This window comes from Pseudochaenichthys georgianus, chromosome 13 (genome assembly GCF_902827115.2).
Source record: "Pseudochaenichthys georgianus chromosome 13, fPseGeo1.2, whole genome shotgun sequence".
NCBI classification, from domain to species: Eukaryota; Metazoa; Chordata; class Actinopteri; order Perciformes; family Channichthyidae; genus Pseudochaenichthys; species Pseudochaenichthys georgianus.
This window is the reverse complement of record NC_047515.1, coordinates 4,030,212-4,055,775: the sequence shown is the minus strand read 5'-3', so window position 1 is coordinate 4,055,775 and position 25,564 is coordinate 4,030,212. Positions and strand designations below refer to the sequence as shown.

General features: G+C 43.5%; 1 protein-coding gene across 1 annotated transcript in view; it reads left to right on the top strand.

The window, feature by feature from the left end:
- The window catches only part of ppp1r13l (protein phosphatase 1, regulatory subunit 13 like), a 39,208-nt gene extending 18,134 nt beyond the window's left edge, over positions 1-21,074 (top strand). The window contains 23 exon segments of the mRNA XM_071205273.1: positions 245-337; positions 497-588; positions 1,756-2,082; positions 2,084-2,129; positions 3,182-3,312; positions 3,314-3,387; positions 3,389-3,441; positions 3,444-3,482; positions 3,485-3,547; positions 3,550-3,610; positions 4,678-4,754; positions 6,205-6,311; positions 6,823-6,989; positions 6,991-7,154; positions 11,269-11,361; positions 11,522-11,610; positions 12,785-13,157; positions 14,210-14,649; positions 16,393-16,524; positions 17,074-17,207; positions 18,122-18,288; positions 19,029-19,222; positions 20,228-21,074. Of these exon segments, the coding sequence (XP_071061374.1) occupies positions 245-337; positions 497-588; positions 1,756-2,082; positions 2,084-2,129; positions 3,182-3,312; positions 3,314-3,387; positions 3,389-3,441; positions 3,444-3,482; positions 3,485-3,547; positions 3,550-3,610; positions 4,678-4,754; positions 6,205-6,311; positions 6,823-6,989; positions 6,991-7,154; positions 11,269-11,361; positions 11,522-11,610; positions 12,785-13,157; positions 14,210-14,649; positions 16,393-16,524; positions 17,074-17,207; positions 18,122-18,288; positions 19,029-19,222; positions 20,228-20,263 (3,152 nt within the window). The 3' untranslated portion in view covers positions 20,264-21,074.
- The last annotated feature ends 4,490 nt before the right edge of the window (positions 21,075-25,564 follow it).

The window sequence follows — 25,564 nt, the reverse complement described above, 5'->3', positions numbered from 1 at the left end:
CTCGCTCGCTCACAGAGGCTGTGTGGCTCCTCCGTGGCGATGATGGCTTGCGTTAAAAAATAATAATAAACATAGGCCTATTTGTAAAGTGGGGGGACACAAACGGGATTTCGAAAAGTGTCACGGTTAAACTCCTTATGAAGTGGAGAGGTGCCGCACACTTTGAGAAACTCCACCACCCTTTGTCTGGCAATCATTTTGTGTTCCTTTCACTTTATTTCTCAATCTCTTGTTCCTCTCCTAGAGGAGGGTGTGCACCGGCAGAAGACCTCAGGCAAGTGGAGCGAGACAGATCTAGACGTGTCCTACGACAAGAAACCTCACCACACCTATGACAGTTGGTTTTTTTTGCTACTTTCTCAACTTCTATTTCTTAAGGGAAGTCTTGGAATTAGGCCAGGACAAAACTATTTGGATTCAAGGCCTGAGGTGCCCTGGCGCTCTGCCTGTCCAGTATGTGGTCTCTGTGTTCTAACTTCACACTTTCCTGTTGCAGAGACAGAGTGGCTACAGCCGTCTGTGCCAAATAGCAGCTGGAGAGAGTCCAACCTCGATGGCCCCCTTCTGGCCCCAAGCCCAAAAAAGTGGGTGGTGTTAACAGAGAGGCATTCAAATAGCTACTCTGATTGATTCATTTGCCTGGCTTATGTTGTAGCCCAAACTTGTATTGCTACAGAGTTCCACACATTGGGAGTAGCTGCAAGTCACCTGGCACTGTTAGGCAGAGGACAACAGGGTGCATGGAGGGGAATGTGGGGGAGGATAGGAGTCACAAAAGCCTGTTGAATGAGAAAACTCAGTTATATCATTCTTGACTCAATGGGTCAGAAAAAAAAAAAAGTACAATGATACTGGCTTGCCTACTCTATCATTATTCATCTAATACATCTTGTTTTAAGCATTATTTTCCTTTTGTTTTTTTAATTTGTATTATTAAATGATTGTACCCTTTGGTTCTGGGTAGGTAGGTTTTGTAATGATAGTTGAACCACAGTGTTTTGCTGTAAAATATAAAAACAACAAGCACAAAGATAGTTAAAAGCTCCAAAAGATGTTCATGTACAGTATGTGATGATTCTCCGGGGCATTACGAACCAAGAGCCTCCTCAACTATAGCATTTAGTTCCTACAAGATGATTTCTCAATTGTTGGCATCAATGGGAATAGCTTATAGTGGTGCGACAGAATCAGTGTTACTTGCTTAAGTTAAGTTGACTCAGAAAATATTTGCCTCCACATTGTCCACCTGAGCTTAAGTTAAGTGTTTATTTATTTGGTTCACCAATGACTTTTGTTCTATTGTACCCCCTTTGTACTCAAACACACAATCCATGCTGTTAAATAGAAATAAAAAGCTAAAAGAGGATACAAAGGAGGTCATTTGATTATCTGCAAACGTGGGGACAAAAAGGCTGAGAAGAATCACGTCAATGATTTTAGGCGATGACATTGGGGTCAGTGTGGTGGATTCGATACGACATGGCACAATAGAAGGGCAACATCTAGAATATGTAAATACATACTAAGCATAATAATGTTATATATTTGGATTGCAAAAACATTTCTCAGACCGTTTTCATTTGTCAGTTAACCTTTCTTGGTGTAACCTCATTTTTACAATTCTTTTTACAAATATGATTTAAAAAAGAGACACCAATGATTATCCATAATCAGATAAATTAAACTCCAAGTTATACGGTCATTTGATTCAGTGGAGTAGGATGACATGTATTCCTCTTTTTCTTTCTGTTCAAGGATCCTCGATCTCAAAATCTCATGTTTTCCCACGCGTCTCTCCCGCGTAACATACGTATAACAGTGCCTCCAGATGTTTCATCCCCAACCCACTCCCCATACCAGCCTCAGCCCATCATCTCCCGTATTTCCATCCCCCCAACATCGACTCCGTCCCGCCAGCGCAAGCCCATCCCTCTCTCTGTCATCATGCGTCTACAAAACCCCCGCTGGGGAGGAAGACCAGTCCCCCACCCCAGACTCATGGGAGGAGACGGTGATATGGCCCCTTACCCACCAACCGTACCATTTCCGAGGGAGTTCTTCCACCACCACTTGTACCCCCGTCACTGCAGCACCCCCTGAGCTGAGACAGCCGGCAGTGTACAGTGACGGTAAACTAATTTATCATCTGCATACACACACATTCTGACTCTCCCATGTGTCTCCATCATGGAAACAAAGGGGACTTCTTGACATGCATACGTTTAAATCTCTTTTACTTTGACGTTTTGAAAATGCACCGCTACTGCATACTGTTGGCTAGGTAAGAAAGATGCATCCATATAAACATACATACACATTCTTAAACTTGCATAAAGCATAACATGTGAAAAGTCTACTCGCACTGAAAACACACTGACTGACGGTATTAAGCACGGGTACACAGTGCACATTATTTAGATCCAAGTTGTTACCCTTCTGGTATTAGTCCTTATAAGCGTACAGGCGACACATTGTTTCACACAACACACTCGCCTTTTAACATGTAAATCTACAATATAAATATGCAATATAAATCTCATATCTGCTTTACCGCTATAATGTTACACAATAATTGTACATCTGTGTCACAACTTTTCACCACTTTGACTCACCTGAAAATACTGAAACAAAAGCACATCAATGCAATGTAGCTAAATACTTTCAGCTAGGTCTATGCAGTTACGCATCTGTATGAACATTCATGTACATTCTTATAAGTCTGCTGCAATTAACCCGCAAAACACACTTATATTTAGCTACAGGTGCTAACACTACTGGAACTAGTCCATACCATACCATACACGTGTACTACTTTTATCATTTTGCTTACCTGAAAACAGAAAAACACTAGCACATCACAGCTTAGTTCTATGGGCTAGGTCTAATAAATGAAGCGTCTGCCACTTCTGCTTCTCACATTATGATCCCCTAAGGGCCCGTGGGAGCTTCACTCAACTTTACCATAACTTTACTACTGTAATATATTACATTTGCCATGACACATGGACATATATCCGATCATTCTAGGTTACTCAAATATTACAAAATATAAAAGTGCTTATACTAATGATTGCAGTTCCCATGTATATTAACATTTGAATCCAGCATTATGGCCGAGCATTACTGTGGGTTTGACATGATCTTTGTTTAACCAACATTTCAAACGTGTCCATCTTTGCAGTGCTGAACTCCGGGGACATAGATGCAGAGTTAGAGCGGCTGGACTTAGTTCATCACATGCCTGTGATTCAGGACACTCCAAGCACACCAGAGGGCAGCACGCCGGCCCCAGTCCCCCGGCCCCTCAGCCCACACCAGGATGCAGCCAGTGGTGGCCCAGAGCGAGCAGATCCCCAACCTGGAGGAGCTGCTCCGCACCGAGCAGAGATCCCCGGGCCCTGAAGCGGCGGGGCTCCCAGGATCCTTCCAAGCCACTGAAGAACGCTCCCACTACCAGCCCAACCAGTACAACCTAAGTGATAAGCTTTCCGCAAGAAGGCCCACCGTCAGAAGGGGGAGAAGGGGAGTGATACCAGCAGCTCCTCAGAGAAGAGGACTTCGCTACACCTCCTGCACATCTACAGCAGCCACGATGCAGCCAGATCTCAGAGTAAGACAAGGGTTAGAGCGATGAGGATGTATGTCCCTGGACAGTAGAACTATGTAAATTGTCTTTAGAAATGCCTAATTAATTATGTAAAGGACAACATGCAATGCGCTTGTCATTATTATGAGCAGAACCTAGTATAGCTTCCACTAAGAACATAGTCCGTGCTAAAGTGTATCTACGGCTTAACTGTTTGTCCAGACACATGAAGACGTTATGAGGGAAATGCTGTTCCCAATAAAAGTACTCATTAGCCGCTTTCACACCAAGTACTTTGCCGTACTTAGTTCCCAGCACTTAGTGCCAGCACTTAGTTCCCCCATGGAACTAAGAGCCGATCGCGTTCACACCGGAATACGTTCCCTGAGGGAAGATTACGCAAATGAAGCCGCTGACGTCACTTCGTCGTCTTCTGCTTTGGGTTTACTGGCAGGCCGCAAACAACTTCACGGCGTATACTGCCACCCGAAGTCCCCAGCCTTCCGAGTAAATCGCCAGAACGCCGACACCTCCTCATCACTCCACTGCTCCAATGTTTGTGTTTGCCCATAAGTTTATTCTCTCTCCGTTGGTGCGCGGGGTGGCTAATGCTATGCTAATAATGCTAATGCCAGCAATATCCACTGGCGGCTGCAAAAAAAACTTTTCCTCCGGAATTTTACGAGGCCTGGTTTGCAATTCGCCCCAACCCAAATCAAAAATGGAAAGTCTTTTTCTCCCCAGGATAGTCCCACCTCTCTAGCAGGCACTAAAAAGGGGGTAAAAGTTCTCTGACTACTAAGTCTCTTGTTGGTGTGAACGCAAAATTCCAGAAAACTATCGGAACTAAACGGGAAGTACGGGTAAAAGTACTCCGGTGTGAAAGCGCCTAATGTTCTGCACGTATACTATTAATGCTGGGAAATTCATCTGTGTACTTGTACTTACATTTATCGTACTTGCTGCACACAAATAGAAAAGCTTAAAAGAGTTGTGCAGGAATGGGTCCTAGAACCTTGAAATAGTCAGCATTTTACCACTTCCTGTCCGCTCGTCTCGAAGTCAACGTATTTCTTTGCTTTTTTTTTCAGTAAGATGGCCGAAAAAAAGACCTGTGGCTATCACAAGCTGAGGAGATTTTCTTGTTTTGTTCTACCAGCTAAAATACGTCAGTAAATACCCCACTGGTGAATGTCTGAAGCTTTTATGTGCCTTCAAATCGTCAATTGCTAACAAGCGACTAAATAATACTACATAACGTCATCACCCCAAACATTAGCCACCTTTAGCTTAGGCGGTGGGGACGTGCAGAATTGCAACCGTAATGTAGTGTGGTTATAGCCTAGCGTTGGCTTTTTACTTATGTTTGATTGCATTTATGCTTTAACAATGAAAAGAGTGGTGTTCAATGTGGAGATTATCCTGCTGAACAAAACACGAGAGTATCATTAATGTGTGTTTTTGTTGAGGAAGCTACTGATTTTTGGGGGAGCTCTTGCAATGCTAACTTGCGGGTTCAGCCTACAAAAATAACCTCATGACTGCACCAATCTATAGTCACGATAGAGTATCTTAATGAGCAGGAAATCAAACCACTTAACATTCCCTTGGCCTTTACCCTCATACGCTATCTGAGTGTAAGGTTGTTCAAGGTCGCTGGCAATCTGATTGGTTTAAAGAAATACAAGAAACCCAGATTGTTTTTCCTGAATGGCACAGCACTCTGCAGAAATGTCTGGCCATGAGAAACTAGTCTGGACTAATTAACCTGTTGGCTTAGACAGATGTCTGGATATTTAGTATAATATGCCATCCGCATGAGTATCTGTCTGTGTGAAACTGGCTTTACAACAGAGCAGTGACATCAGGCTTGAACACCTGGGAACACAGACACATTGTTGAGTCAGCTACCAGGACAGACACTTTCTGTTTCCCTTGAAAGGGTCTTCAAAGGGCTGTGATGCCATTAGTGGTGTGATCCGCCACATACAGTAACTCAGTTCCAGCATGCCTTTAATGTTTTGAGTCTTTTTCAGCTGTTAGAGTATGTGGCAATTGGGGCTTGTTGACACACGAATGGAGTTCAGAGTACTGTAGAGAGTTGGCTCTTGTCAGAGCGCCTGCAGGTGGGAGAGAAGCCCGCAGCAGGAGAGACAGGGTAGGGTTAAACACTCCTTAGCAGTTTGAAGACGCAGCAAGATTGACATTTTGAATCAAAGTAAGGCTCAGGGGAATGAATGAGAGCCAGCGGGACTGATAGCACGGCCTGCTCCTATGAATCATTCTTGTATTTTAGGTTGTTGCTACAAATGCTGAATGGGAATACATCTTAAGAGATTATGAAAACATTGTCAGTTAAAAGGTGGTGTGTGTGTGTGTGTGTGTGTGTGTGTGTGTGTGTGTGTGTGTGTGGTGTGTGTGTGTGTGTGTGTGTGTGTTTTCTTTCGACAGGAGCCAGGCGCTACTACCTCACAGCCATGAGTTCTCAGACCAGCTTTGGCAGCAGCATGCTGTGTGAGTTTCCACTAACCCTACATTATCTTGCCTGGTTGTAGTTATTGCCCTTGGGGGAATACCCTTTGCTAATTGTCTGCGGTGATAATGTGTTTTGATTTCAGTCCAGAATATAAACGATGACCTGAACGCATCGCTGGCTACAGCAGATGAGTTATCCAGAGAGTTCAACTCGCTGCTGAAGGAGGCCTCCTCCAACAACAACACTCAGGTACTCCACACTCACACACAGCTCACCACTAGCTTTCCTTTCCTCATAGCAAGCCTCTAGCATGTCGCTAACACCCGGGATTCCCATTAGCCTTCCTACGTCATACTTTCCTCACAGTTAAAATGTGTTTCTGGGGTTGATCCGTCTGTATTCTAAATGTAATGCACAACTGTACTGGTCAGTCAAAGCTAAAGCCCTTGACAAACACAAGTCTCACCCATTGGCAGCATGTCACAGACTTGATGATGCAGCAGTTGTTGAATTCTAACAAATGAAGTCTTTGTTAAAAACAATGCTCATAACAGATCAATCTTTCCTTTAGACCAGCTCTGAAGTCTCCCTGGAGAAGCCTAAGAGGGCTGTCGAGTGGCAGCAGTAATGGAAAGCTCCAGCTCCAAGTCTTTATCCCCCGAGCTCAAACAACTGCCCGTCCGTTTGTACTCCGTCTCATCCAGCAGTAACAGCGCATCCCTTCCGGTCTTCTACACCAGTCCTGGTGTCATCCCCCAAGATCCAGAGGGCGCACTCTCCACTTCCTTGGGCTGGATCCGACAGCTACTCGTACGGCCAGCAGGGCACCAGGATGGCCCCTAACAGCCCGAGGCACAACTCCACTTCTCAGTACGACAGGAGCCCACGAAGCTCCACCAGTTACATGGAGAGAAGCTCTTCTCCCAGTTTCATGGCTGGTTCCTGTCTCGCCCTTCACCTCATCCTCCAAATTGCTGAGCCCTTACGACGGGAGCCAGATGGGCCACAGGTCGCCTCGGGGAGAAAGAAGCCGCTCCCCCGTTTCTTCTATGTCCAGCACACTTCCCAGAAACGTTGGTGTCAGGCAACCTGGTAAGAAGGGTTAGATGGGGCCAACTTTACCCAATAGAAACGTTAAATGATCATGCTATCAGATAAACGTTATCCCGTTGTAGTTCATTGTATCTGTTTTTGAATTCACTACAGTGTAGTTGTGCATATGATATGAAAAAAGTAGGTCACAGGCTCCTCAACAATGCAATATAAATATATACAAGACATAAAAAAAGAGGAAAATAACTATAGAGAAATGGTGCAAGCTCAAGTGTTACATAGTATTGTGGCCTGTGGGATGAAGCTGTCTCTGAGTCTGGTGGTTTCTGTCCGGATGCTGCGGTACCGCCTGCCAGACGGCAGCAGACTGAACAGTTTGTGGCTGGGGTGACGGGGGGTCTTTGTAATCCTGAGGGCTTTCTTTCTGAGCCGCTGGGAGTAGAGGTCCTCCATGGAGGGCAGCTCCGTCCTGGTGATGTTCTGTGCAGTTTTCACCAGCATCTGTAGAGCCTTACGATTGAGGGCGGAGCAGCTGCCGTACCAGGCCGTGATGCAGCCAGTCAGGATCCTCTCTATGGAGCACCTGTAGAAGGTCAGGATCCTCTCTGTGGAGCACCTGTAGAAGGTCAGGATCCTCTCTATGGAGCACCTGTAGACGGTCAGGATGCTCTCTATGGAGCACCTGTAGAAGGTCAGGATCCTCTCTATGGAGCACCTGTAGAAGGTCAGGATGCTCTCTATGGAGCACCTGTAGAAGGTCAGGGTCCTCTCTATGGAGCACCTGTAGAAGGTCAGGATGCTCTCTATGGAGCACCTGTAGAAGGTCAGGGTCCTCTCTGTGGAGCACCTGTAGAAGGTCAGGATGCTCTCTATGGAGCACCTGTAGAAGGTCAGGATCCTCTCTATGGAGCACCTGTAGAAGGTCAGGATCCTCTCTATGGTGCACCTGTAGAAGGTCAGGGTCCTCTCTATGGAGCACCTGTAGAAGGTCAGGATCCTCTCTATGGAGCACCTGTAGAAGTTGCAGAGTAACTCCAATCTTCTCTAGCGGCCAAAACAAGAAAACGCAGTCGCTCCAGTTTGCCATGAAAGATAATTAAAGGGGACCTATCATGCAAAATGCACTTTGTGATGTCTTTTATACATACATATGTGTCCCCGGTGCGTCGGGGGGAACTCACGCAGCATCAGAAAATAAAACCCACTCTCTTTTCCTCCGTACCCACATCTTTTAAAAAACGGGGGTACCAACGAGCGGATACAGATTTGCTGCCGATTTGACGTCATATCGGCAGCGGGCCCACAGAAAGTTGCTATCAGAAACAATGCCTGACGTGTTTTGGACGTCTTTGTTGACATTAGCAAGCCTCGCTAACACTCAGAGCTAACCTGTCCTGGAGAGCACATGTGTTTAAAAAAGCAGGAAATAAAAAATCTTTGATGTGGTTTAGAACAGGATGGCGTTTTATCAAAGCAGAATTTAACTTTATCTCCGGTAGAATTCTGATCAGGCATTAGCTCCGCCTCCTCTTTTTTTATTTTCAAGCTAAGGACCCAAAATCTGCGTTTCTCTAACATGGCTGCAAAAGAGGGGTATGAGCAGTATGAGGCATGGCTACAACGGGGGATCTGTTTTAAGCAAAAAACTTCACATGTTTTGTATAGGTATGGCCCTACAATCAGGGGCGGACTGGCCATCGGGACGAATCCCGATGGGCCGGTACTGAAGTGGGCCGGTTGGACGATGTGGGCCGGCTGGTAACCAGCAGGGCTCTGCATTATAAATGGCCCGCTGACCCGGAAGCACTATTTAGGCCAGCATAACGTACTTTCCACTTGCCCGCTCGGGCCACTAAAAATATTGCTTTAAAAGAATTGTCCTGTGGTATTGGTATTTTGACTAGCAATTTAGTTAAATTGTTTCGTTTATTAACGCTACAACACAGCGTTCCGTGAGTCGGTTGTCGTTGGTGGGTGAAAAGCAAACAGCTGTTTGCTGCGGAGCGCAGCGCGAGCAGGCTCCCGTGAGCTCCACAGAATATCGCGTCACCTAACCATTCGCCAAAAGGTTTTAATACCAGCGGTAACCGGCCAAGCGCCGGGCAAAAAACTATCTTGAAATAAAAGAAAGTCACCGGAGGAGTTAAAGGAGAGTGACAGGGAGCATGAGAAGAAGAGGGAGAGAAAGTTTCAGCTTGATCGATGGAGTTGGCTTCTAGTGGTGCAGTGCCGCGTCCTAAAACCCTTTTATAATCTATCGATTAGATTTATGATTCGAAAATTATAAAAGTAGGGTAGACATGTGGAGATTACCCGGCTGAACAAAACATGCATTTATCAAACAGGTTTGTTTTCCACAGACCTTATTTCCAGCTGTTTTCCAAAACCCTGTGGAGAAATCCCATTGCTTTCTGTGGAGTGAACCAGCAGCTACTTCCTGGTTTCAGGACGCGTCACTGCACCTCTCAATATGATGCCAGTATAAACAAGGTCTTCTGTCGGCTCTGTACATCAATGCCGACCTATGCTGACAGTAAGTGAAGAGTAGACAATATAAAGGTATTGGCGAAATGTCCCAGCAGTTTAGGATCATGAAGGTTCTAGTCTACTCTACATGTCTAACTCCTAATGACAGGAAGGCAGAAAGCGCATTATACAAATAATAATACTCATAATAATAGCAAACATTTTTTAACAATGACCACAATATCATTATTTTAATAAACCAAATATGAACAATTGAGGAAAATGAGGAAGAACTGATGATTCAAATGTTGTAGTACAAGTAATAATGTAGTTTGTGCATACATTACTATTGAAACATGTATTAATTTTCTTCATTATTAGTCGATTTCTTTTTGGACGAAGGCCAGTGGTTACAATGATGGGGCCAGTGATAATATAATGCCAGTGGCATTTTACCCTTAATGTCTACCTCTGCGGTAAGTCACTAGCACCGCGGTGGGCCGGCGGTACCGAAGTGGGCCGGTCGAGTGTCCCGGGCTGATTTGTAGTCCCAGTCCGCCCCTGCCTACAATACATTTTTCCAATATAGCATAATAGGTCCACTTTAACTACTCTGGCTCAATGTCACGGTTCCCTTTAAGAGATTCTTTAACTCTACAAATAAAAGGTCTTGGAGAAATACTGGCCTATAAATAGATGCAATACTGAACGTTAGTACAGTGGTTCTCAAACTTGTTCTGTCATTCCCCACTTCGTTCCTCATCGCTCCAATCAAATGGTAGGCCAAGCTTAACATTGTCAAATGTATCGTTCTATAACAGGGGTCTCCAACCTTTTTTAGGATGAGAGAGATGAGGATGAGAGACAAAATAAAACAAGTCGTGGGCTACTTTTACTCCTCTTTTTTTTGTTTTTTGCAGTGTATATATTTAGCACATTTTAACATTATTATATGCTGACCTTTGACCTTTGTGTGCTGTTTGGGTCTGTGGGACCCGTTTTCAGTGTTTACTAAAAGAACATGTTGCAATTTAATTATTTTAACCTGCTTTATTTGGGAGTGGACCTCACATGCTCGAGGGGGAAGATGTTTTTTTAAATGTTGAAGTGAAATGCATCAATCTGGTGCACTTTGAGCACAACATGCATTTATAGATACAGCTCTCAACACTCTATGAAAGGGAGCTGTATACTTTTCAATAATCCAAACCTCTTTAGAATATGATCACAACCAATAACAAATCATTTAAACTGGTTTATTCTTATCTTATGTTACCTAGTTAGCATTCTTTCTTTTTATATATGAATATTTTACTTTCACTATTCACGCCCCTTTTAAACCGTTTTCTGGTGTACTGTCCTATTGGAATGATTTCTTACTTTATTCTTAGGCTATATTAAATAGATAAAGGTGTGCTCTCTCTCTCTGTCTCTCTCCCTCCGTCTCGCTCGCTCACAGAGGCTGTGTGCTCCTCCGTGGCGATGATGGCTTGCGTTAAAAAATAATAATAAACATAGGCCTATTTGTAAAGTGGGGGGACACAAACGGGATTTCGAAAAGTGTCACGGTTAAACTCCTTATGAAGTGGAGAGGTGCCGCACACTTTGAGAAACTCCACCACCCTTTGTCTGGCAATCATTTTGTGTTCCTTTCACTTTATTTCTCAATCTCTTGTTCCTCTCCTAGAGGAGGGTGTGCACCGGCAGAAGACCTCAGGCAAGTGGAGCGAGACAGATCTAGACGTGTCCTACGACAAGAAACCTCACCACACCTATGACAGTTGGTTTATTTTTGCTACTTTCTCAACTTCTATTTCTTAAGGGAAGTCTTGGAATTAGGCCAGGACAAAACTATTTGGATTCAAGGCCTGAGGTGCCCTGGCGCTCTGCCTGTCCAGTATGTGGTCTCTGTGTTCTAACTTCACACTTTCCTGTTGCAGAGACAGAGTGGCTACAGCCGTCTGTGCCAAATAGCAGCTGGAGAGAGTCCAACCTCGATGGCCCCCTTCTGGCCCCAAGCCCAAAAAAGGTGGGTGGTGTTAACAGAGAGGCATTCAAATAGCTACTCTGATTGATTCATTTGCCTGGCTTATGTTGTAGCCCAAACTTGTATTGCTACAGAGTTCCACACATTGGGAGTAGCTGCAAGTCACCTGGCACTGTTAGGCAGAGGACAACAGGGTGCATGGAGGGGAATGTGGGGGAGGATAGGAGTCACAAAAGCCTGTTGAATGAGAAAACTCAGTTATATCATTCTTGACTCAATGGGTCAGAAAAAAAAAAAAAGTACAATGATACTGGCTTGCCTACTCTATCATTATTCATCTAATACATCTTGTTTTAAGCATTATTTTCCTTTTGTTTTTTTAATTTGTATTATTAAATGATTGTACCCTTTGGTTCTGGGTAGGTAGGTTTTGTAATGATAGTTGAACCACAGTGTTTTGCTGTAAAATATAAAAACAACAAGCACAAAGATAGTTAAAAGCTCCAAAGAGATGTTCATGTACAGTATGTGATGATTCTCCGGGGCATTACGAACCAAGAGCCTCCTCAACTATAGCATTTAGTTCCTACAAGATGATTTCTCAATTGTTGGCATCAATGGGAATAGCTTATAGTGGTGCGACAGAATCAGTGTTACTTGCTTAAGTTAAGTTGACTCAGAAAATATTTGCCTCCACATTGTCCACCTGAGCTTAAGTTAAGTGTTTATTTATTTTGGTTCACCAATGACTTTTGTTCTATTGTACCCCCTTTGTACTCAAACACACAATCCATGCTGTTAAATAGAAATAAAAAGCTAAAAGAGGATACAAAGGAGGTCATTTGATTATCTGCAAACGTGGGGACAAAAAGGCTGAGAAGAATCACGTCAATGATTTTAGGCGATGACATTGGGGTCAGTGTGGTGGATTCGATACGACATGGCACAATAGAAGGGCAACATCTAGAATATGTAAATACATACTAAGCATAATAATGTTATATATTTGGATTGCAAAAACATTTCTCAGACCGTTTTCATTTGTCAGTTAACCTTTCTTGGTGTAACCTCATTTTTACAATTCTTTTTACAAATATGATTTAAAAAAGAGACACCAATGATTATCCATAATCAGATAAATTAAACTCCAAGTTATACGGTCATTTGATTCAGTGGAGTAGGATGACATGTATTCCTCTTTTTCTTTCTGTTCAAGGATCCTCGATCTCAAAATCTCATGTTTTCCCACGCGTCTCTCCCGCGTAACATACGTATAACAGTGCCTCCAGATGTTTCATCCCCAACCCACTCCCCATACCAGCCTCAGCCCATCATCTCCCGTATTTCCATCCCCCCAACATCGACTCCGTCCCGCCAGCGCAAGCCCATCCCTCTCTCTGTCATCATGCGTCTACAAAACCCCCGCTGGGGAGGAAGACCAGTCCCCCACCCCAGACTCATGGGAGGAGACGGTGATATGGCCCCTTACCCACCAACCGTACCATTTCCGAGGGAGTTCTTCCACCAACTTGTACCCCCGTCACTGCAGCACCCACCTGAGCTGAGACAGCCGGCAGTGTACAGTGACGGTAAACTAATTTATCATCTGCATACACACACATTCTGACTCTCCCATGTGTCTCCATCATGGAAACAAAGGGGACTTCTTGACATGCATACGTTTAAATCTCTTTTACTTTGACGTTTTGAAAATGCACCGCTACTGCATACTGTTGGCTAGGTAAGAAAGATGCATCCATATAAACATACATACACATTCTTAAACTTGCATAAAGCATAACATGTGAAAAGTCTACTCGCACTGAAAACACACTGACTGACGGTATTAAGCACGGGTACACAGTGCACATTATTTAGATCCAAGTTGTTACCCTTCTGGTATTAGTCCTTATAAGCGTACAGGCGACACATTGTTTCACACAACACACTCGCCTTTTAACATGTAAATCTACAATATAAATATGCAATATAAATCTCATATCTGCTTTACCGCTATAATGTTACACAATAATTGTACATCTGTGTCACAACTTTTCACCACTTTGACTCACCTGAAAATACTGAAACAAAAGCACATCAATGCAATGTAGCTAAATACTTTCAGCTAGGTCTATGCAGTTACGCATCTGTATGAACATTCATGTACATTCTTATAAGTCTGCTGCAATTAACCCGCAAAACACACTTATATTTAGCTACAGGTGCTAACACTACTGGAACTAGTCCATACCATACCATACACGTGTACTACTTTTATCATTTTGCTTACCTGAAAACAGAAAAACACTAGCACATCACAGCTTAGTTCTATGGGCTAGGTCTAATAAATGAAGCGTCTGCCACTTCTGCTTCTCACATTATGATCCCCTAAGGGCCCGTGGGAGCTTCACTCAACTTTACCATAACTTTACTACTGTAATATATTACATTTGCCATGACACATGGACATATATCCGATCATTCTAGGTTACTCAAATATTACAAAATATAAAAGTGCTTATACTAATGATTGCAGTTCCCATGTATATTAACATTTGAATCCAGCATTATGGCCGAGCATTACTGTGGGTTTGACATGATCTTTGTTTAACCAACATTTCAAACGTGTCCATCTTTGCAGTGCTGAACTCCGGGGACATAGATGCAGAGTTAGAGCGGCTGGACTTAGTTCATCACATGCCTGTGATTCAGGACACTCCAAGCACACCAGAGGGCAGCAGCGCCCCGGCCCCAGTCCCCCGGCCCCTCAGCCCCACCAGGATGCAGCCAGTGGTGGCCCAGAGCGAGCAGATCCCCAACCTGGAGGAGCTGCTCCGCATCCGAGCAGAGATCCCCCGGGCCCTGAAGCGGCGGGGCTCCCAGGATCCTTCCAAGCCACTGAAGAACGCCTCCCACTACCAGCCCAACCAGTACAAAAACCTAATTGATAAGCTTTTCCGCAAGAAGGCCCACCGTCAGAAGGGGGAGAAGGGGAGTGATACCAGCAGCTCCTCAGAAGAAGAGGACTTCGCTACACCTCCTGCACATCTACCTGCAGCCACGATGCAGCCAGATCTCAGAGTAAGACAAGGGTTAGAGCGACTGAGGATGTTATAGTCCCTGGACAAGTAGAACTATGTAAATTGTCTTTAGAAATGCCTAATTAATTATGTAAAGGACAACATGCAATGCGCTTGTCATTATTATGAGCAGAACCTAGTATAGCTTCCACTAAGAACATAGTCCGTGCTAAAGTGTATCTACGGCTTAACTGCCGCGATAACAACCTAACACCTAAAATGCCTATATGTACTCCCCGTCTGTCTGTCTCCTTCTGCTGTTCCCTTTAGTGTTTACTCCCCGTCTGTCTGTCTCCTTCTGCTGTTCCCTTTAGTGTTTACTCCCCGTCTGTCTGTCTCCTTCTGCTGTTCCCTTTAGTGTTAACTTCCTGTCTGTCTCCTTTGCTGTTCCCTTTAGTGTTAACTTCCCGTCTGTCTCCTTCTGCTGTTCCCTTTAGTGTTAACTTCCCGTCTGTCTGTCTCCTTCTGCTGTTCCCTTTAGTGTTGACTTCCTGTCCGTCTCCTTCTGCTGTTCCCTTCAGTGTTAACTTCCCGTCTGCCTTCTTCTGCTGTTCCCTTTAGTGTTTACTCCCCGTCTGTCTGTCTCCTTCTGCTGTTCCCTTTAGTGTTAACTTCCTGTCTGTCTCCTTTGCTGTTCCCTTTAGTGTTAACTTCCCGTCTGTCTCCTTCTGCTGTTCCCTTTAGTGTTAACTTCCCGTCTGTCTCCTTCTGCTGTTCCCTTTAGTGTTAACTTCCTGTCTGTCTCCTTTGCTGTTCCCTTTAGTTTTAACTTCCCGTCTATCTCCTTTGCTGTTCCCTTTAGTGTTGACTTCCTGTCCGTCTCCTTCTGCTGTTCCCTTCAGTGTTAACTTCCCGTCTGCCTTCTTCTGCTGTTCCCTTTAGTGTTTACTCCCCGTCTGTCTGTCTCCTTCTGCTGTTCCCTTTAGTGTTAACTTCCTGTCTGTCTCCTTTGCTGTTCCCTTTAGTGTTAACTTCCCGTCTGTCTCCTTCTGCTGTTCCCTTTAGTGTTAACTTCCCGTCTGTCTCCTTCTGCTGTTCCCTTTAGTGTTAACTTCCTGTCTGTCTTCTTCTGCTGTTCCCTTTAGTGTTTACTCCCCGTCTGTCTGTCTCCTTCTGCTGTTCCCTTTAGTGTTAACTTCCTGTCTGTCTTCTTCTGCTGTTCCCTTTAGTGTTTACTTCCTGTCTGTCTCCTTTGCTGTTCCCTTTAGTGTTAACTTCCTGTCTGTCTTCTTCTGCTGTTCCCTTTAGTGTTTACTTCCTGTCTGTCTCCTTTGCTGTTCCCTTTAGTGTTAACTTCCTGTCTGTCTTCTTCTGCTGTTCCCTTTAGTGTCTACTTCCTGTCTGTCTCCTTTGCTGTTCCCTTCAGTGTTAACTTCCCGTCTGTGTGTCTCCTTCTGCTGTTCCCTTCAGTGTTAACTTCCCGTCTGCCTTCTTCTGCTGTTCCCTTTAGTGTTAACTTCCCGTCTGTGTGTTGACGTTAAACGTATCATACTTCTTTTTGCGGATTAATATTACTGCACAAAGTCACTATCGAAAAAAAATCAGACAGCTGAATGTCCAAATTGCCCAATCAGAATCCAGCTCTTAAATAATCCTGAAATAATGTGCTTTCTACACCGTGTAATGGCATTTAAACATGCTGGTGCACTTACATTGCAATAATTCTCAATAAAAACAGCATATTTCATATTAGGTTCTGAAACCCATGTGATTGATGATCTCTTCCTTTTGTTTCTCTCTCCAGCTCTACCATTCCATCCTGCGGCGACCCAAGCACAAGAGTTCTGGGAGGCGAGCCCGCCTCAGCCCGCTGGTCCTGCTGCTGGACGGGTCGCTGGTCGGAGAACTGGAGACGGTGCAGAAGGCCGTGCAGGAGGTGTGTGTGTAAATGAATATGCCTGATTTTAAATGCTGCAACTTGAACTACTCTGCTGCTACTATTACTCACAGTTATACCTCACATGTACCCAATATATTAAACTCATTGCAACAAACATAGCTGATTCGGGAAAAACAACAATTAGACATGTCTCACTTGAACTTAAACACAATCGCAGGAAACATATTGGTGCTTATTCTACATATGTGGAATTATTTTCTTGAACAAACTTCTTCAAACCAGTGGGAACTAAGAAAGCAAATTCGAGTGCAAAAATGGGTGCTCCAGTTCTGGATTTCGACTTTAGGAAGCCCTAAAGAATATGTGATATTTATATTTCGGCAATGTTTGCTGACTCTGCTTTCCTTTTCTTTTGACACCTCCCTGCTGCTTCTTATTTATACAGAAATACATTCGACTGAGAGTCACTCGCAGTACAACAGCTATACTTCTATTTGAGCAAGTTGGGGGTTAGGAGCAAGTCGTTTTGAAACCAGGATAAAGTCAGTAACAATAGAGAGAGGCTGATGAGAAATGTTTCCATAGATGAGCGACCCCAGCCAACCCAACGATGAAGGCATCACCGCCCTTCACAATGGCATCTGCGGCGGCCATTACAACGTGGTGGACTTCCTGGTTCGTATTGGAGCCAATGTCAGCGCTCCAGACAGTCACGGCTGGTAAATATCTGGACATTATTTAACATCTATTTCCTCTCTCCAGTGGTGGAACGTACATTTATTCTAGTAGAATAGAATAGAATAGAAAGGAATATAATTAAAAAAAAGTATTGTCATTGCACCAGGTACAACGAAATAAAAAAGCCTGTCATGCCCATATCAACAACAAGTCAAATAAAGAAGTGCAGTAGCTATGTGTCTGTAACTGTGTGTTGTAGTGCTGTAGTACAGTAGTTAAGAACCCATTCCAGGTAATGCACTATTCATGTATTCACATTTTACGCTACTTCTTCTACTACTAGGTTTGTTCCTCTTGCAAAAATACTTGCGTTCACCAATTCTACTGTGTATTTGACACATTTCTGTTCAAAGCCACGTTATTTCATTTGTCTATCATGTTTGATCCATTTAACAACCTTTGTTCCTCCGCATGAATGCAACATTATTTAGTCAAGAATCAGAATACTACAAACATGTATCCTGAGGGAAATTGGGTTTTGTGACTGTTGTTCATTTTAGAAAAGAATAATACAAAAAAAAGATTAAAATATGTAAAGATAAAAGTTTGAGTAAAATCTCCAAAAACTATAAAATGAATTTAGAAAAGAAACAAATATTTATATAAACATAAGAAGTTGAAGTTAAAATGTGCACTTCATACTGCAAATATAACATTCGGTATATTACAATATATACAGTGTTGGATTAGTATTGAAACGATATAAATAGCACACTTTAAAGGGGTTTAGCTGCTGATGGTGAAGTCTGGCGCTCTGTGGGGCACCTTTGTGAAATTAGTCTTCCACGATGGCGACCTTTGGAGTCATGGAGTAGGTGGGAGACATTGTCCAAGATGACAAAATGTGTCTCAGCTATCTCCTGCATGTATTGACTGCCATCTCTCTGTCCCCCAGGACCCCGCTGCACTGCGCCGCCTCGTGTAACGACCGGCCCCTGTGTGAGTTCCTGGTGAGGAACGGAGCGGCGGTCATGGCCATGACGGAGAGCGACAGCGCCACCTCCTCCCAGAAGTGTGATCCTTACGCTGTCAGCTATGAAGAGTGTGAGACCTTCCTTAGAGGTGAGGCACTAACACCGACACTCACACAGACACACACCCTGTGACACAGCACTATTAAATGCTAAACGTCAAACATGATAGAATGAATCATAAAGAGACATCATCTGACAGTTACTGGGCTCTGACCTTTCCAGCTGCTTGCTAAATATGACAGTTGAGTTTAGTCTCAAATGTATCAATTATAGCTGATGCTGAAATACCCATCATAAACTTTATATTACTGACCCTCAACAGGACACAGTGTGATCAATGTTTACACTTTATTCTTATTTAGCAAATATTTGGTGTCCTAGTATTTGCATCCTATATAAAATAAAGCCTTTCAAAAACATAAATATTGCTTGTGTTCACTGGCAGGCTTTTTATGTAAGAAAATTAAATAGCTACACCGATTGAGGTTTTTTCAAAAAACAGTTCATCACTCGTCTCCGTGTTTATTTGTACGGACTTACCCATGGTAAATTAAGAAGACTAAGTTACAAGTAAAAGCCTGCATTCAAAATTGTGCTTACATTAAGTAAAAGTAAAAAAGTTCAGTTCCAACAGTAAACTTTCTCAATATATTTTTTATATATATTGAAATACAGTATGTTTAGCTTGTATTAATAACCTTAATCTGAAATGTAAATACATATGTAAATTAAATTACGTGCCGCGTGTCATTCCCTTTCAACTCTGTCTCTCCCAAAAATGATCCTAAAAGTAAATGCATGTTGCTCCTGTCTCTCCTGTGACACCAGGGGTGGAGGAGGCCATGGGCACGGAGAACAGCGGGGTGCTGTACGCTCTGTGGAGCTACCCGGCTCAGCTAGCCGATGAGCTGAGCTTCAAAGAGGCCGACATGGTCACCATCCTGCAGAGACCTGAGGGGTCCGACTGGTGGTGGGCCTCGCTCTGTGGCAGGGAGGGCTTCGTTCCAAACAACTACTTTGGGGTAAGATGGCAATTCTGTTTTTTACAGACATGTCAATTTGAACATAGCATTCAGTACAAGATAATTGCTCTATATTATAACTACAAACAGCAATTAAATACTCAATCAATTAAAACATTAAAAAACAACAATGAACTAAAGTAGAAAACAATATTGTAGTCAACATGGGAGAAATATAAAAGACAAAGTAATATGCTGAAAAGGAACATGGGGAAGGAAGAGAGTGGGTCTCTCTCTCCATTCAGTGAGCTACCTCGGATGAGTATCCAGGTTTTGTGAAAGGATTTCTGAAATCATTTGAGTGAGAATCTTTTCAAGTTGAATGCATCGAGCTCCGGTATCCACCTGTCATATGTCGGGGGGGCATGTTTCCATTTCAGAAGGATGGAGCTTCTTGCCAGCAGGGTTGTGAAAGCGATGACACACTGAGTCGTAGTGGGCACAGAATAAAGCAGCCAGGGGGTTAGGGGCTACAATTATGTTGAGGGCCTGTTCGATAGTTTTAAAATGATTGGACCAGAAGACAGTTTGATGGGACAGGACCAAAGCATATGGACAAGGTCGGCCGGGGACTGTTTTCAGGCACGAAAGACATCGCTGTCGTGGAAATAGCACCTTGCACTGCCAGACACCAATTCATAAACAATATTAAGACTTTAGCTCTGAATTCTCTCGCCATAATGCAGAACAATTACGAATAATAATTAACATTAGATTACATTTTATTTAGTTGTTGCTTTTATCGAGAGTGACTCACAATAAATGCATTCAACAATGAAGATACAAACTCCAAAAATAATAAATCCTGATAGTACATAAGACTTCTCAAACCACTGGACGATTACTGCATTAGCTTCAAATAAATCAAAGCAACGTCGTACGTACAGAAGTGAGAATAGTTACTCAAATTGGACAATTGTTGTGGAGGGTTATTTCTGTTGGCAGGATTGATTTCTTGTATCATATCAGAAAACTTTAATCGTTTTTTTTTTTTCTTGTTTTCAGCTCTTCCCGAAGGTCCGACCTAAATCTCTCTGCTAAGCTGACGACGGTCAAACTGGTGCAGAGGACTGTCTTTTAAAAGTTTAAGCTAACAGCGTCAGGACGTGTGTGTGTGTGTGTGTGTGTGTGTGTGTGTGTGTGTGTGTGTGTGTGTGTGTGTGTGTGTGTGTGTGTGTGTGTGTGTGTGTGTGTGTATGTGTGTGTGTGGTTACGAAAGGAGAGAGGGATGGTTTGGCTCCATCAGTGGAGAAGAGTTACAGGAGAAGTATTTATTCGGCCGTCACTGACCAAGATACATCCGAGACATCGTTTGTATCGTCTCTGCTGTAGGAAAAAGAATTCTAGTACAACTGTTATTATCCAAATGTTAGAGAGGAGGCCAGATTCCCTGCTGTCCCGCAGACAACATACAGTATCAATGTTTGTCCAATGGATCCAGAGAAAGAAATCAAACCTGTGAAGAGTTTAAAGAGCGATGTGTAGTTTTACATTTTTTAAATCAGCCACAGCAGTAATGTAAGTTCATTTTGTATTGACTGTTTTAAATCAGCCACAGCAGTAACGTAACTTCATTTTGTATTGACTTAGTTCTCGTCGTGTACATGATTGTTAATCCTGCCTTAAATAAGTGTATTTCTTTGGAAGAGAGAGATGTTTTCTATGACATTAAAAGTGTTTTTTGTTCGGTGGATGTGCGTGTTTTCACACTCACAGGGGTAGAATGAAATGAACGTTTGTTGATGCATTTGTATTTTTATCAACACTTGTCGGGCCTGCTGTAACCTGTAACCCCTCTCACGGGACACAAAACAAAAAAAATATAAAAAGACAAATAAATAAATATCTCACATCTTCTTGCTTTCCTTTGATGTTGTTTGTCACAGCTTGGTGTTTATGGCTTACAATAATAAAAACAACAATTAAACAAATAAAATAAGAATAATAATTTAAACGGTTTGAGCTTTGAATCATACAAAGGATTTAAAAAAACCATAAAATATTGCTTAAATTCACTGGCTGGCTTTTTATTTAAAATATAATATATACTGAAATACAAATTTAATAAACAAATTGACTTTTAAAAATAAATATATGAATTCATACAGATTGTAAAAATGTTCTATAATAACTTTTTTGCTTATCATAATTATAATAATAAAAATACACAGTGTTTAAAGATTTGCAAATAAAAGATAACAACAAAAAATCAATAAAGAAAATAATTAATAAATATGAATTATTTCATATTATATTTGTTTCTATTATATAACAAATATATAATGATATTAAGAATACACATTGTGAAGATGCTTTACAAGCAAATAGAAAAAATAATAATGAAAAGATAAATGACTAATAAATAAATAATGTGAAATGACCTTTACTCACCAGCAGGTGTCTCTACACAACAAGTAAACACTCAGCACTATTTACTTTGACATTTGTCACCAGCAAATATAAACAAATATGCAATAAAACACCCTTTATCAAGCTGTTTAGTGCAGCATCAGTCTGCTGTTGTATATTAAACCTTGTTAGTATTTTCTTTTTTCTTCTTTGATGTTATATTTATTCTCAAGTTCTCCCCCCCTCCTCTTCTTTACACCATGAGCACCCAAGCGACTAATGTGATTCCTAATTAATCAATTAGCAGCACTGTTATGCATGAGAAAAAAAACTCCACACATTATTAATATTTTTTTAATTAAGTCTGACTCGAGCCTTTTGATCTGCTCACTATCTCTGCCCCGCTGGTATCAGGAAAACACCAACGCTTCATCACAATCCCAGAGGAAGATTAGTGTCAACATTGTTTGAAGCCCACTTTTTCTTTCTATTTAAAATAAATGAATGTAGATTATAAAAACATGATGACATACAGAGACACAGCCACACATGTACTCTGTGGTGAGCTGATGCAGTGCTTCATATTTCCATGTGATTAATTCAGATGAGTTAAGTGGGCTGAGCTGTCCACTGGCCCGTGGCAGGGATCACCACGCTGAGCTGAAACAGATCGCCTCTTGGCCTCAAAGGAAAGGCCATGGTGGATAAAAGGAGCATACACTGCAACACGTCCTCTTCATTCATAGAAACATATTTCTTCAACAACTCGACCACTTATAAAATGACTTATACCACTGTCATTTCACTAAGTGGCTTTTTAGTAAGAAGTGAGGATGACTACAAATAGTCTCTCATAAGATTTAATAGAAGTATTTGCATAGAGGGAATTACATTTTCTTTGTGCGTGTTTTTCACATTTTCTTTCACATCATTGGTTTCGGTTAAAGGTTCTAGGCTCTACTAGAATAGATTTACATTGTTCAATGTTCCAAAACTCACATTGGTTTCTCATATCTCTGTATAGTATGTGTATTCACTCTCTGTCCTACACGGCTTGTTGGAGCTCCGCCCCCCCCCCCTCCTCCCTATGAGCCGACTGTGCTCTGATTGGTCAGCTCGCCCACTCTGTTCTGATGAGTCCACCACTGTTACCGCGGAACATCAGTGATTATGTGTTACAATGGCGTTTGTTAGCACCCAGAAAATGACACCAGTAATGACAAACAGATGAGAATGCTGCGTGGGGTCTGGGTGCCGTGTTGGCGGGACGTTAAGGGGCTCGAGGAGCGGACAGTGTGAGTTGGATTACTGGTGTCGTTTCCTGGTTGCTGCGTGGGGTCTGCATGCCATGCAAGCAGACACCGCGGAGCTCAGCCTGAGCACCGCGGTGTCCTGCAGGCACGGCACTTGATCTATATCCAGCATCCAGGGAAACACAGAGGGAAATCCACCTCACAGTGTCCCCTCTAGGAGCCTCGCGGGGCGGACTCCTGAGCTGCTCGGGAGTCCACCCTAGCAGAGGGTGTGCCTATTGTTCTATAGCTGTGTGCCAATTGGTCCATTTGGACTTAGTGACGTCAATAGGCCCCGGAAGAAAAAAATGGAAAAAGATAAATCTCCAACGAGGCGTTCTGGGGCAAGAAACGTATTTTCTGTGTTAGAGTTGTACTCGCTACAGGGTGTACAGGGTTTGTGACTCTGCAGACCGTTCACGTGCAGAAAAAGCTACATAACACAAGGGGACGGGTAAGAACCAGAAAAGCATATGATGGGACCTTTAAGAAGCTCATTTACATATTTCGTCATTAAAATTAATTGTTCCAAACATCAAAAGATTATTATCTTGTGATGTTTACTTTCTAATGCAATGCATTACAATCCATCCATCCATGCATCTTCATCTGCTTCTCTGGAGTCAGGTGGCGGGGGAGAAGTTCCAGCAGAGGATCCCAAACTTCCCTTTCCCTGGCAACATCAACCAGCTCTGACTGGGGGATTCCAAGGCGCTCCCAGGCCAGCGTGGAGATGTAATCCCTCCACCTGGTCCTGGGTCTGCCCCATGGCCCCCTCCCAGCTGGACGTGCCTGGAACCACCTTAGGCCCCTACACACCAGGCCGGTTTTCGGCGTCGATAGATGTCGATAGATGTCTGGCCGTCGATGAGCGTCCTGTTGCCCTACTCAGATTGGTGTGTCCCGCCCCGCCGTGTCTTTTTGGCCGTGCCAACACCTTCCGCCGCTGATTCAACATGTTGAATCGGTAGGCTGTCGGTAAAAGGCCGCCGGCTAAAGAAATCACTCTGATTGGCTGTTCAGCTTAACAAATCAGTGCATGAGAAGCGAACCGGAAGTGAGGGACCCAAACACGATTACGAAGGTAAATCTGAGATTTCATTTAACTCCAGCTCTCGACACAGGTTCGGGAAGGCCCCATGAGCTTCTCGTTGTAGAGTGAAAATAGAACGCACACGCTATTTGTTGTTTTTGTTGTTGTTTATATCACGAAGTCTGTTCTTCTTCTCTCGGTATATCACACAGTCTGTTCTTCTTCTCTCGGTGTATCACGCAGTCTGTCTTCCGGTTGTTGCCTCTTTTGAATGACGAATACACACTACCGCCGCCTGCTGGTAAGGAGAGTTATTGCCACTCATGCATGCGGAGTTCGTACGTGCTACTTGGCCGTCGGCTGAAGTCTTTGCGGTGTGTTCCAATGCGACACATGGCCAAGATGCAGGAGACGTGAGGCGACACAACAGTCGGGTCCGTCGGGACGTGTTCTTTGGTGTCAGATTGGTGTGTAGGGACCTTTAAAGAGGCGCTTTCAAACCGGAGTACTTTTCCCCCCGAACTAGGCCATGAGGGGGGGGGGGGGAGATTTGGTTTCACACCAAAATGGAACTGGGCCTAGTCCCTAGTTCACGCAAACCTTTACACCCCCAGATCGTCCCTGCTAGCGAGGTAGTACTTTCCTGGGGAGTAAATGGTTCGTGGGTGTGTCGGCCACGCTAACAATTTCTGATTGGCTGGGCGAATTGCAAACCACGCCCCGTAAAACTCAGAAAACTTTTGTGAAGCCGCCATTTTATTTTCTCGCATTAGCCCAGCGCACCAACGGAGAGAGACTAACTTATGGCAATGCACCCATCACCCTCCACACACACACACACACACACACACACACACACACACACACACACACACACACACACACACACACACACACCACACACACACACACACACACACACACACACACACACACACACACACACACACACACACACACCACACACACACACACACACACACACACACACACACACACACACACACACACACACACACACACACACACACACACACACACACACACACACACACATTCTTACACAGACAGAAAGTCACAGATAAATGCGGCTTCATTTGCCTAATCTTCCCTCTGGGACTTATTCCGGTGAGAACTCGATCTACATTTTACTTGGACAGTTCGAGGGACTAAAGAGTTTCGGGGGGAACAAGTACCGGCCACAAGTACCGGCTTAGTACTTGGTGTGAAAGCGGCGAAGGTCTCCTATCATGCAAAATGCACTTTTTGATGTCTTTTATACATAAATATCCCGGTGTGCCAGGAGACTCACAAATGCGGCTTTCACACCAGCGCTTTTCAGTTTCTAGCTCCGAGCGGGAGCTTTTCTGGTTCAGCTCCGGTTTCCCTTTTCAGCTCCCGCTCTGTGCACACCGCCCACTGGCGCCCCAGAGCTGCCCCTGCTGCGTCATGACATCACCGTTTACATCGCTGATTTTCTCCCCAACGGCATTACGGCGCTCACAACAACAACTGCGTCGGGTCGATGATCGTGTTGCTTTTAATCACACGAAGCCAGAATAAATTGAATAACGACTTCTCCAACCTTATACTTTTCTCTAGAGTGCCGTGGTTCATTGTTTATTAATGTGTTTCTGCAGCATTTACCGACCGCTGCAGTGCTGCTCT